Source organism: Rhea americana, unplaced genomic scaffold, assembly GCF_003343005.1.
Source record: "Rhea americana isolate MKP2758 unplaced genomic scaffold, rheAme1 scaffold_1, whole genome shotgun sequence".
Lineage (NCBI taxonomy): Eukaryota > Metazoa > Chordata > Aves > Rheiformes > Rheidae > Rhea > Rhea americana.
The window spans coordinates 13,739,033-13,752,115 of record NW_028185038.1 but is presented as its reverse complement, the minus strand read 5'-3'; the positions used below and the strand labels follow the sequence as shown (position 1 = coordinate 13,752,115).

At 39.1% G+C, this 13,083-nt stretch overlaps 3 protein-coding genes across 8 annotated transcripts in view; 1 reads left to right on the top strand and 2 right to left on the bottom strand.

The window, feature by feature from the left end:
• Positions 1 to 13,083, bottom strand: part of UPF2 (UPF2 regulator of nonsense mediated mRNA decay) — a 192,893-nt gene that overhangs the window by 117,383 nt on the left and 62,427 nt on the right. The window lies entirely within an intron of this gene.
• NUDT5 (nudix hydrolase 5) lies at positions 471 to 13,077 on the bottom strand. 5 transcript variants are annotated; one of them, XM_085299273.1, is made up of 11 exons: positions 12,975 to 13,077; positions 12,747 to 12,878; positions 10,002 to 10,168; positions 9,362 to 9,470; positions 5,846 to 5,913; positions 4,966 to 5,018; positions 4,095 to 4,202; positions 3,487 to 3,582; positions 2,379 to 2,480; positions 1,103 to 1,156; positions 471 to 819 (listed from the first exon to the last, which is right to left on the bottom strand). In XM_085299273.1, exons 4-11 carry the CDS (start codon positions 9,422 to 9,424, stop codon positions 710 to 712), a joined length of 654 nt encoding a protein of 217 aa, XP_085155399.1. In that variant the 5' UTR covers positions 9,425 to 9,470; positions 10,002 to 10,168; positions 12,747 to 12,878; positions 12,975 to 13,077; the 3' UTR covers positions 471 to 709. The 5 variants fall into 5 exon arrangements, with proteins under 5 accessions (XP_085155399.1, XP_085155390.1, XP_085155417.1 ...); XM_085299264.1 differs by having other exon boundaries at positions 12,747 to 13,077; XM_085299291.1 differs by having other exon boundaries at positions 9,362 to 9,467; positions 12,747 to 13,077.
• Positions 10,110 to 13,083, top strand: part of CDC123 (cell division cycle 123) — a 39,475-nt gene continuing 36,501 nt past the window's right edge. Inside the window, exon 1 of the mRNA XM_085325805.1 lies at positions 10,110 to 10,281. Coding sequence (XP_085181931.1) covers positions 10,110 to 10,281 — 172 coding nt within the window. The remainder of the gene's footprint in view (positions 10,282 to 13,083) is intronic.

Sequence of the window (13,083 nt, the reverse complement as noted above, 5' to 3'; positions counted from 1 at the left end):
CTCTTTGATTTCACATTTTGATCTTTTGTTTTTTCTCACATTTCAATTGAAAGTAACCTTGCGTTGCTACGTATGTAGGTACACTCTTGGGCAATATTCCTACTTAATTTTTTAGATAGGAAAGTCTTGCTAATTATGCTTGCTAATGCAACTCATTTCAGAGGCAAGACTTTGATACCAGCATGTGCTTTTTATGACTCAGATATGAACCTTTAAGATGTGGTGGTTGTATGCATAGTTGGTATATTGGCACACAGCCAACTGCTTCTGCAGGTTTGTTTGGCAAATCACCTAGAGGTGATTGGATTAAAATAAGGGCCTAGTTTCATGGAAATGTTGCTGGGAGAGGGAGAACTTTAAGGCTGTGCTATTTCAGGGCCTGTAAGCAAGCTCACACCTTAAACAGCATCAGTTAATTTATATCCTGAACTGTAAGTGTAGTGATGACTAGAGTAGTGAGAAGTAAGACATTTTGAAAATTAAACAGCATTTTTATTATGATTATTCTGTCAAGGCTTGATAGACTGAGCAATTAGAAGAAATATTTTAAGTCAGTTACATAATTCCAGTTAAAAATATGAGAATTATTCCTACAAATACTTATTTTGACTCTGCAAGTATTGTAAAGGACCTCTATTACACCAAGAGTTCTACTTCTATAAGCCATCTGAGCTGGGCAGTTTTCAACTGCATTTCTCACTGTGCAGCATTAGAACTTCATAAAAGGAACTTGGAGCGGTGTTTCTGTTGCACGTTTCAGGGCCAATGCGTAAGTATAAACTCTGGCATCCACTGCAATATGCTCTTCTGCTACTAGTTCTGCCAAAAAAAAAGATTATGAAGTGCTGTTAAAACTTCCCCTTTCCATAAATCTAATTAAATCCATTACTAAAACGAAGATGCATAGCATTCCAGAAAGCAATTCTTTATGCTAACACCTAATGCTATAACCAGTTCTGTTACCTGGCCAAGTCTCTCTCAGCTTTTTGTTTAAGATTTAGTGTTCTAGGGTGAGAGAATGTCATTGAAGAACTATGAGAAGAGAAGATAAGGGTTACTTAAAGCTTACATTAGTGCATTTAATGTGTCGGAGAGCTCTTACCATCAATTCTTTGCAGCAGGTCGTTCTTTGGAATTGAGATAACTTCCACAAATTCTAGGACAGAAGAAAAAACATGTTTAATACCTCTAAATTTGTTAAAATAAGGCAAGTCTACTTCAGTCTCATTCCTTGCAACTTAGAGGAGGAAACACTGGAGTCATGCTTATCACCATCCAAAATCTGTGAGCCTTCAGACAGCATAATTAGGCTGATTAACTGGGGGGAGTGGGGTGGGGAAGGTGACCAGCAGTCACTTAAAAAGCAGCTTTGGCAGAAAGAGATGGGGAAAGAGGAGAAACACAATGCAGCTACTATGCATAAAGGAGGAGAGCCTTTCTCAAAAGCGACTCTTCCCTTCTAAAACTAGTTAACATCATACTGTTAAAATGGAGTTTTGTTTTGCTTAACTGTATGATAATGGATTTTAGATATATTTGACTGAAGACCAAAACAGCACAGTATGTAAAGACAAAGGGTTTGTTCCTGATATTCTTGATGAATTTATGTTTTCTTGCATTTCCCCAGTGAGTCTTCTACCTGAATGAGTTGTTCTTGGGGCTTGGACTACAGCTGTTGTGGATCTAAGTATTTTACAGGTACTGAGATGCTCGCACTGTGGGTGTTATACTTGGAGATACTGGATGTGATAATACCCAACAGGAATTTTCATGTCTAGGCCAAAACCAATGTAATGTGTGTTTGGTTAGAATCATATCAGCCCTGTATAGAACACTAACCAAGCCCAAACTGAAAACAGCTTAACTGACACATTTTCTGAGTAAAACATGCTATATAGGAAGATCACGCTTGACCTTACTGTCACTGGGAGCACAGTTACATGAGTAACATACCTCCATCATCTGTAAATAAAGAAAGAGTAAATCAAGGCTTTGAAATACACCAGAGTTTACAACTAAAACCACGAAAGCATTTTGTTACCTGACCAAGTGAAACCATAGTTACTTCCAGAGTCAAGCCACAGCTAAGAGGAAGATCTAAGCTCATAGGTGCTTAGAGCCCTCATTGGTGTTTGGCACCAACACTTCTGATTCTGAATATGCCAACACCTGACAGTTAGCATCTAGGCCCCAGTGAGTTTAGGAAACAAGCATGGTTCTGCTTATCTAAGACTGCTGGATCTCATCTGAGGCATTAATTCTATTCTCTAAATCAGTAAGGATGGAAGAGAAGGATGCGGTGGAAGGGTTAGTTCCATTTAATCAATTGGTCAGTTAGTTTCTTCTCAGAATTTTTAAATGAATGGTATAAAGCTCACCAAGCTTTTGCTTAGGTCTTATATTCTTAGCATCATCTCCGTTAATGGTGACAGTCACAATGTGTGTTGTGCTGTTAGACAAACCTGGGTCCAAGCAGAGAGCTACAAATAAGAAGATTAACAGGTTATTTTTTCAGAAGCAGAAAATCAAACACCTTGACGTTTTAACAAAAACTTCCACCCAGATGCATCTGATAGAACATATATATACATATATATATATATATATATATGTTCTAAGTTCATGCTGCGGGAGTTTGTTTGCACATGTTCTCAAAACTGATACTTCTATAACTCTCATCTCCTCTTTTACAGGTTCCTTTTAAGACTTGTGTTTTCAGCACTTAAGTTTAGCCCTTCCTTTCCTGCCCCCTACTTCAAAAATTAAATGCTAGCCTGTAAATTAGGCTGTAAACTGAAATTCCCCTATAGACTTCCTCAGGCAGCAATACTAAAGTTAAATCTGCCATCACCTGTCTCCATCCCTCTTGGCTCCTAGCATACAGTTGTATCCTGCAACCAAGAGCCAAGTTTAACTGTTAACAGTGACATTTACTTGAAATCATGTCTAAGTTGTTTTACCTTTCTCCCTTCTCACAAGTTTTAAGATCCTAGTTTTGCCTTTATTTTGTGTTACATAGGAAGCACTAGATTAATAGCAGCCATGTTCCAGTTTACTCCAGTTTTGTTTTCCTTCTGTCCTGTTATACAACCTGAGTCCTGCTATCTTCTCACAGCTGAAGTGAGGGCTGTCTGCTACTCTGAGACTGCATCATGCAGTTGTTGCTTTCTCCCTGAGTGAATCCATGGAAGTTGTTCAAATTGAGTCCAACAATTTATACCTTTACACTAAGAYGCCAAATCACAGCTTGATATATTCCTTTTGTGTAAAGGATCTTAACTAACAGTAAACTTTTCCCCTATAGACATTACACTGTTGCTTTAGCCCTGTGTAACAAGGATTCCGCAGCTGACAAAGGCTCATTGATACAGCCATGGCATACAACTCTGCTAATCCGCCTGGTCAGATTTTTCCCTTAAATTTAGTATCTGTCAAGCACAGAATTAGCCTTGAATGGGAAAGCAAAAGGAAAAAAAATGCAAAGACCTGGAGTACATTCAACAACTTCCCCTATGTAGCCAGTTTCTTCCTCCAACTCTCGCAACGCAGCACTTTCTGCAGTCTCATTTTCTTCCATGAGGCCTGTGAGATAAGTATTATATGAAAACATGTTTAAAGTCAGCACTTATCCACAGTATCCATCCTGAAATCTAACCAAGCTTTACAAATGAAGTAAAGCATTCTGATTGGCCTATTTTTACAGAGGGAGGAACTTGGGCATTAGGAAGTATTCTATTTCCTAAATTCATCACTGCTGCTGCTCCTGTCTTTGAGATGGATTACCTACAGAATCATGCTAACTTCCTAGCAGATGGCATTAATATCCTCATGAGTGAAAGAAGCCAAATTTCTTGGCTCTTGCAGAGAGGAGTGAAGGGAAATGTGAGTACCAGACCACTGCAAAATCTCTCCAATCTGCTAAAATGAACTGTGTTTATTTTGTATTCTTTATTAGCAAATGTTTCTAGACAACACACTGAGCTACAGAGACCACCACTGATTTCTGATTTGAGTTACTTCATCAGGATTGACATTCCAAGCACACTTAAATTTATCAGCTTTACGTGTCTGATCTTAATGTCTCTGTTACTTACCTGCAGGAAATTCCAAGCAATAGCCGCTAATTGGAGGCCTGAACTGTTTCACTAGGACAATGCAGTCATAGTGGAGAGTTCTCTGCAGGACAGCTATCACTGCTACACCTAACAGCAAGGAGGAAAGACACAACCACATAGTATTTCAATTATATCAGGAAGTGAAGGTTTATTGCTGGCTCTGCAAAGGAACCCGAGGACTACAAAACTGAATGTTAAAATGACAAGCATCTAGATGCCTGCTCCAGAATCCCAAACTATGAATTTGATGAATTTATATGATGCGTGGCAATATATAAAAGCCTAAGATGGGACTTTCAAAAGAAAACCCCAGCAAACCAGAGGCACATGTACCAAGCACGAACGAGCCGTAGCTCACTGGAGCTAGGGAAGGGCTCTGTGGCCTGCAGAGGCTGTTTGGAAGTCGTTGCATGGGACCCTCTCCAAAACTCCCTTCGTGGCTAAATCATGGCCCTTGTTTGCCCAGAGGTAATCACATCCCTAGTCCCTAAAAGCAGACCCAGTCCATCAGTCTGGGGGATGCTCTGTTGCAGGGCACCCATCACATCTTTGAAATAGTTCCATTGCTCTGAAGTTAATACAAGGATCTTGGGTGAACACTCATGCCAGTAAGGTTTTGATTCTTCAGCTTTTAAGTAGCTTTTTCTTAAAGCACACTTGCTTGATTTTTAAAGCACATCACGCAAGCCCTGCTGAGCTACATGTTCTGCATTCTCCTTCACTTTTAAATATGAACACTCTGAGTCTGCAGCACATTATGGCTGTCCTACCCAACTCATGAATGTATGTCAGAAGAGTTTTCACAGGAAAAAAATGCAAAAGAAAACAAAGAAAATCACTGGTGCCTTACCATCAGCTGAAATGCCCTTTTTCTTGCTAGCACGCTTTACAGTTTCCCAAGTTCTGTTCAACACGAAGAAAAGGCAAAATTGTTACATTAAAAGAAACAATATACATTTTGTTTGTAAAAGTCTGTTTCTGCCCTTGTTACGTTCATTTAAAAGCAAAATAGACTATCATACAGTAAGGTCCCAAAAGAGAGTAGCTGCTCTTAATCAAGCTATGTCCTATATCAGCACTTCGAAGTGTCTATAATGTAATTTTGTTTTACCTACTTAAGGAAGGAAGGAGAGAACAGACAACTACTGATTTTCCCTTAATGTTAAACAGACAAAAATGATCATTACAGAGCAGGCAAGTCTTATGAAAGTGATCCTGGAAAAGTGCAAAATAAAGCAAGTTATATTGCACTTGTCAGACTTTGTCAGGCAGTTTTGTTTTGAAAGGTAACAAACCCATATGCATTTTATTTTATATTAAAGCCTATAAAACAATTGGACAGGCCTAATAACATACAAGAGCACAGTAACTTGTCAGCAGTATGCAAGGTCTTGCACTGTCAACAGGGAAAAAGGAGCCCTTAATGAAGAACCAGAAAAGTCAAAGAAAGGATTCTGTGATCACTGTAGTCTATTTGTATAGCTAGAGCTTATTTCAACAGCATCCTCACAATGTGCCCAAAAGGATTTAGAGGCCAAATTTGATCCCCCACACTAACACGTCTGCTAGAGTAAGACTCTTTCTTTGAACAGCATGAACTATAAAGGAATTGCACAGTGGATGAATCTTGTGTTGAATAATAGGTTTGTAGTGCTCACACTCTCTAGCCTATGGCTGTTTTGTAAAATTAGGCACATTACAGGAATCTGAAACATCAGAGAGGCAATTACCTGGTTTTACCAAAGGCATCAACATAAGTTGTTTCTTCAAGCTTCACCCATTTTTTTTCAACAATTACCTAAAAAACAGAATCGTTTGTTAAATAAACTCCAAGATTAATCCCTAAGAGATGGGGGGGAGGGAAGAGAGAGACAAAACAACATTTTCTTATTTTCTTGAAGACAGAAAATCTGCAGAAACTTGTAATAACGTTCTTGTAGTCATTAGGAAAGAGCATTTACTCCAAGCTCTTGAATAGGAATGGAAAATAATCCCAATAACTTTAACATGACTTTTATAACCAAGTTATGCATTCAGTAGAGTTTTATGTGCAGAGAAGTCCTAGCCCTCATCTTTTTAGAACGAGTTTGCAGAGGTCAAGCTTCAGCTGAAAAGGGAAAAGGGGCACTGTGTTGTGCTGGCTTTAGCCATGCTGGTGATTGTGAGTGCCCAGTTAGCACTAGTTACGCCCAGAGAGGACAGCACAATAGCTAAGCATGTAATACTGAAAACTAAATTATTTGGAAACTTTCTTTGCGATGATCCCCGACTGTAGCCTGGAGTCAATGTTGTCATCTGTAACTAGGTGCAGTGACACATACCCGTCCCTCTGAGAGCTGGGACCTGCCCTTCTGAGAGCTACCAGCTGAGTGCCTGGCATATCGTTTTTAGGAGAATGTCTTTTCTAAGCCAAGTGAGTTATTTGCCCAGCAGGGTTTCCCCAGCTTTTATGCAAATCCATATAAAGGGAGAAAACTAGATACTAGCCTGCAACCTATTTCATTTAGTGTAACTTGTATTTTAAGTTATATGAGTAAATTAGACTTTGCTACAGATGTAGGCAAACACAAGGCTCCTCTCTAGAATTACGTATCAAGTTAACAGTAGGTCTGGCCACAGAAATCATAATTAATTAATATGATGACAAAACGGCTTGCTATTGCCTAATGACAAACACACACTGGTGACAGCAATGGAGGATGCAAAAGCAAGGAAAAGAGGATCTGAAAAAATCAGGAATTGTAGCAAAGAATGAAGGTCCAGAGGCTGAGGACAGTTCCTGTGGTTGGAATATTACAATTGTCTAGTGCAACCAAGCAGCAAATAGGATCAGCGCAGCCACACAGATCATGAATTTACACTGAGAGATTCACCAACTTAAAGAAAAAGGAAAAAAAAAAGATGAAAAAAGAATGAAAAAGATATTTTTCTTTCATGGAAAGGTATTTTATATTATTTCCATGTAACAGGAATTGAAAAGGAGAGCAATGTGGTCTCAAAATAGCTTTCTAAGGGATTCAGAAATTCACAAAAATAGCTGGAAAGGAGAAGATAAATTTTACTATGTTTGTTATAAGTAAGTAAATCTGTTTGGAAGGATTCAACTATATTTGAAATAGCTTTCCATTCACTCCTAAATCATAACAAAACTAGAGTACATGAAGACCCAAAAGAGAAAGATGAAACTTATGTTCCATCTGTTGTCCAAGGAGTGGAACCTATTTACTTCAGTTAAGCAAACAAACAACACAGCCAAATGCAGACTTCAGAATTAATGATTCTTGTTAAACATCATTGCAGCGAACACAAAGGACTGGATTATTGATTGTGGCCCCATATTGTTGCAGCATTCAACCAAACTAGCAGATCATTACCCCTGTTGCCAACAGATTGTTTACTAAGCACAGAGAGGGGAATGGCTGGAATCAGAACCACGTCACTCTGTCCTCTGGAATCCTAGAGGGAAAAGAAATCTCTAAGTTGGGAAGAAATCAGACCTACTCAAAAAAAAAAAGAGAGAGAGAGAGAATGTGGTTTTGTGTGTATAAAACATAAGGTCAAACAAAGTGTCTTGTTTTCATCAAGTATTCCTAAGTACAGCTTTTGGCCTCTACTGTCATGATTAGAATGGGGCATGTCATGGGGCAATAATTAAGGTAATATACACCATGTAGCATAAATATTTATAATGGAAGTGTTCCAGAATCCCCTAAGCTAGGTGAAACCTTTGCTACAGGGTGAGAGAACTGAAAGCTGCCAGGTTTCCCTAGAGAAAAAAGCAAACTTTGTTGTCACTCACCTCGTTGGGTGCACAATCAAATCCCCTGGAAGAAGGCACAGAAGCCTAACTTTTGCTTTGCAAAATCTCCTAATTAGGGCCTCAGGACACTTTCCAGAGCATGTTCCACCAGCCATACCCAGGTTTAGAAGGACTTTTTTTAATAGCTTTTTCTATTACTAATGGACAAAAAAAAATCTACTTTTGCTCACAGTAGCCTGACTATGGGTTCCCAGAAGCAGATAGAAGTAAGATTAGCAACTGCTTTCATGAAAAAAAGTACTCCAACATCAGACCATGTAGTTGCTGAAGCAGTACAACACTTTCAACGTGACATGGTAAATACTCTCCTCAACCACAAAATGACTGAAAAAGCTACACTGCTTAAAAGATACGAGATTGAATTACAGTCTTTTAATGACACTGAAGAGTACAAAATTCTAAAGCAGAGAAACTAAGAGGCATTATGAGAAAAAAAGAGGATGAAATTAAGATGTAACCTGCAAAAACATGTTCTAAGGTCTTACAAGAAAATCTGAGAATTTTACAAAAAATGAAACCCTTTACACTTGACAAATATTCACATTTAAAAACATGCAGGAGAAGAAGTCATAAGCACAACCCAACATTGTGAATCTCTTCTTCCCCCAAAAAGTTCCGGTAACTTGAAATCTAAAGAAATTATAACACTGTTTTCATCCAAGGAAGAAAGGCTGAATAAAAGAAGTAAGATTGGTGTTAGAACTGTGTAGAACTGTTGCCAAACCTGCATTTAACACCAACGTTTAACTGAACTTCTAAACATTCAGTTAAAAGGAAAGAGAAACAAATATTACCACTTTCAGTTGGGGTGAAATAAGCACCTAATGTACCTCAGAATTCCTTCCCTAGGACCTAATGTTTTCTAACTCAGTGAAAATAGTATGTAAGCTCAATGTTTTTAAAAAAAACTTTGTTACCTGCTTAGTAATGACTTTAGAACAGCAATTTTCTAATTTCAAACCCTTTCAGAAAGCATCAAAAAAAGGTACAACCATAAATATGAAGGCAACTGTTTGCAATTCCTCTTAAAAAAATGGCAATTGTAGGCTCAGTTTCAGGACCCACCCAGTTCTGTAGTCTCTCTGAGGTAGCAGCATTATTTCTAAACATTGAGAGAGCCAGAACAGACAACTCAAGAAACAGCTGTAAAATGAGTGATGCATAGCAGAAGTTTTCAATAACTCAATACCATAGACTTCTCTCCCCGCGTTGATAACTTGTATGATTATTTTACAGAGAATTACAATCCTTCATCTGCCAGTCACTGTTTTTAACTGTATGATCAACACGAAGAAATGTTTTGTCCAAATACACTTTACAAACATACACCACCACCATTTTCTTACTCTGCATTCACAAACATTCTGGACAGTCGTAAATAATTGTTATTTAACAATAAAATGAATCAAAACTAAGTATGTTATACCTCTTCTTTGAGGATGGATTGTCTAGCAGTTCTTGGAGCTTCCACGGATGTCTCAGCTGCCATTTTCAGAGATGTCAGGCTTTCCCCCTCCTGTACAAAGTCCAGACTACTATGAAAAAAAGTCAATATTTGCTTTCCAAGTAAAGTTAAAAGGTTCATTTTGCATTCTAAATTAACAAATCAGGTTTGCTGAAGAAACTTCAGGACAGGTGACGGCAAGTGCAATTCACATTAAGAGGCAAATAACTCTAAGCGGAAGTTTGGGGCAAATCCCTGGCTTAGGTAATTGGTAATATTCCTATCAGCTGCAGAGTTACAGAGTAGCTATCCTAGCTGAAGATACCCTCCTCAAGTGTTCCAAGGTCAGGTGTGGTCAGACGCACGCAGGGACAAAGTTGTTCCGTTTTAGTCAAAATATTTCATTCTGATCCCAGTGAAGCTCTCTGTCAACTGAACATTACTGCCACTGGACTAAACATAGCACTGGGGAAGTGGAAAAAAACTTGAGCCAGAAAGACTGCCTGACTAAAAACTGACCACTGTTGAAAAGGACCCAGAACCTCTGCCACCAGGCACACATCACAAACATGTTTGTAAGTGACCCCATCCATCCCCCAAGAGACAAAGTCAAAAAAGGCACCTGTATGTTGCAAGTCAAGGTGGCACGTGGACTTAGTGTGATCAGAGCATGTCAATCTCTCGTGTTAGAAGTGATGTGGCTATCACGGTGAAAACAACAGCCGGATGTATGCCCCAAGCAAGGCTCCAGTCCAGGGCTCAATGCCTCAGCGTGAATCCTAAGGCTCCCTGTGAAGATAAGATTGTCCACTCACTCCATTACCCCGTTTTAGCCGAAACACACATTGGGCAGGAGAACACCACGATGCCTTGGATGTTCGCCATGAATCCACAAATCACCTGTGAGCTCAGCAATGAGTCCCTGTCTCACTGCAGAGCTACTGGGCACTTTCAGCACAGAGGCTGTTATTCCAGGGAAACTCATCTTTAAGTTGTAATATTGAAGTGCTGAAAATCAGTGTGAATTGTAAGGAGAAAGACAGTGTAAAGAAGCAAACCAGTTTAAACACCAAGAGAGATGACATGATCTTAGAGATTTTTGTCATTCTTAGAGGTGATTTAAGGTTATGAACTTTTCATAAAGTCAACAAAAATCTTTTCATTGACTTCAGCTAGAGTTTAATAAAGCTCTCTGGGGTCTCTAGCAATGCACAGTATTGGAAGAGCAAGTAATTTTAGCACTTTTATCTTTTGACTTCATCTTTATTCTTCTCTCATAACATCGATTGCATATTTTTGAAACACAAAGAGCATGCAGCTACTCAGTTTTCTTAAATATAAGATTTAAATTTAACTCTACAAAATAGTTTAAAGAAATAAAAAGGACAAAATATTTTTGGTTAAAATAGTAACAGCAGGAATCAAACTAAAATATAAGTCCAGTTCTTCAGGATGGACCAGAGCAAGCTCTTTCTTAAAATCAAAAGACAGCCTTGCTGGATGAAGCACTTCATAGTGATCAAACTTCAAGTTGTCCTTATGTAGCATTAAATCTGAAAAAGAACTCTGACTTATTAAATCAATCCTTTTATTTCAGAACTATTTCCTAAAGCAATAAAGCTCCATCTTAAAACTAGATAGATTTACTACCTACCTACCTTACTACTAGTCTTACAAAAAGTGGTTCCAAAATATTACTTGCTTGTATCTTCCAATTTCTAGCCTGTGTTAGTTCACAATTAGCTTTTAAGCATTTGTTCTTGAGCTAGCACTGTCTCATATTCTCTTCACTGGGATTTAAGAGATGTAGTTGAACATCGGTCATGGTATCTTTCTGTGACTCTAAAATACAAGATGAAACTTTGCACTAAACCTATGCAAAACAGTACCCCAGTATACCAGTTCCAAGAGGTTCCCGGTCATCCAGAGGGAAGAGTCAAAGTAGGCTGGATGCCCTGAGCATCCAACTATAAAGCTCTCACATACCCTACCACCAAAACCCGCGTGCTTTTCAGTCCCGTTCACTTATGTTCGGACAGAACGGTAGCCTTTTTGCATGACAATATATACATATCAAGAGAGTAGACAGTGAACTATATCTGTCTCAAACTTTTTTTGGCCAGGCTAAATAAGTTTTCCTCTTCTAGTTTCCTCTCACAGGAAATCCCACTCCATTGATCATATTAATCTTTCTGTACCAGAAGATCTTTCTCAAAGATGGATCATCTTTGAGATGTACCAGAATTGTACCCAAAACCCCATAAGGAGTTTTATTAATGCTTTGTAGAACAGTATTAATACTTTCTTATATCAAGTACAAATACATCCTAGGACTTCCTCTCATGACAGAAGTCCTTTTCAACATAGCTTGTTCTCATCTGCGGGAGACAGACTCCAGATAGTTTACCATGAAAAACACAAAAAATTAGTGAAAACAGCTTCACTGTTTTGAATTACTACCACAACTTAAAACAGGTGAAAATGAGGCAAACCCCTCTATTTCAGCTTATGTACTTTTGATCTTCGCCACTAGTGGGTGCAATAACTCTATGAGTGCCATTTTAAAAAGTTCTCCCAAAAAAGTTATTTTCCCATATTCAGTTGAACGTACAAAGTGAGAATTCACGTTACCACAAAGCTGAAGTATGATTTGGGTAATTGAAGGCTGCAGTTCTGGCACTCAAATCAGTCATACCGTCAAGAGTAGCAAAACAATTCAAATTTCATAAACAAAATTAGCTGCTACTGAACATTAAACCAAAAGCTGCCATGAAAAAAAATGTATGTTAGGTTTCAGAATAGGCATTATCCTACAGTCCTCAGATGGGCAGCTTCTTTTATCCCATAAAACTAGCATGGTATCATCTGAAAGAAAATTATAAAAAGCTACCAGGGCAGCCTGGGAACTCGATTACTTGATCCACAACTAGATGAATGCCATGAATGTAACTTCTTAATAGTTATCAGTGCAATTTTAAGAATATGCCAAAATACCCATGTTTATCAACCTTCTTAGCATGAATCCATAGTACTTGTATTCTAAATTATGAAAACCTATTTGGCCGGATGGCCTTTTCTGATGGCTTTCAGGGCAAATATTATGGGTATAGTAGGACATGACCAACAAATCACGCTACCTGTTCCGTTTACCTCTTGTGGGGTCAAATTCAGACCTGAATACCCTATTCACAGGGTATAACTTTACCCTTGTTGTTTATTCTCTTACTGAAAGACTTCCTTTGAAGTTGTCTTCCAATCTTTTGACATCAGTTTTAAAACTACCCCTCCCAGAAGCTAAAATCTGAAGCCAGCCGAGGCCTACGACTCTGCTTGCGGAACAGCCACGCTGCCGGCGCTTTGCGTTAACCTGCGAAAGTCGCACTCGACGGATCAGCTTCTCTACAGCACTTCTCAGAAGGTTTGACCCGATCCAAGCTACATATGCCCGTTGACACCAACAAGTTTTAACCGAAACTCAGCCACGGTGTCCAGCGACAAGCTCAAGAAAAAACAAAATAAGAMGCGTTAATATCTGAGGGTCTCTTCCGAAGGACGTGCCAAGGGCCCCCGTCAGCTCTGGTTATGCACGGTTTACCCGACGGCTCAAGATAAACGGGAAGGGTGGAGGGACGCGGAGGCAAAGGCGAGGCAGCGGCACAAGCTCCGCGCTCCGGCTGCCGCCCGCGGGGCGCCCGGCCCGGCCC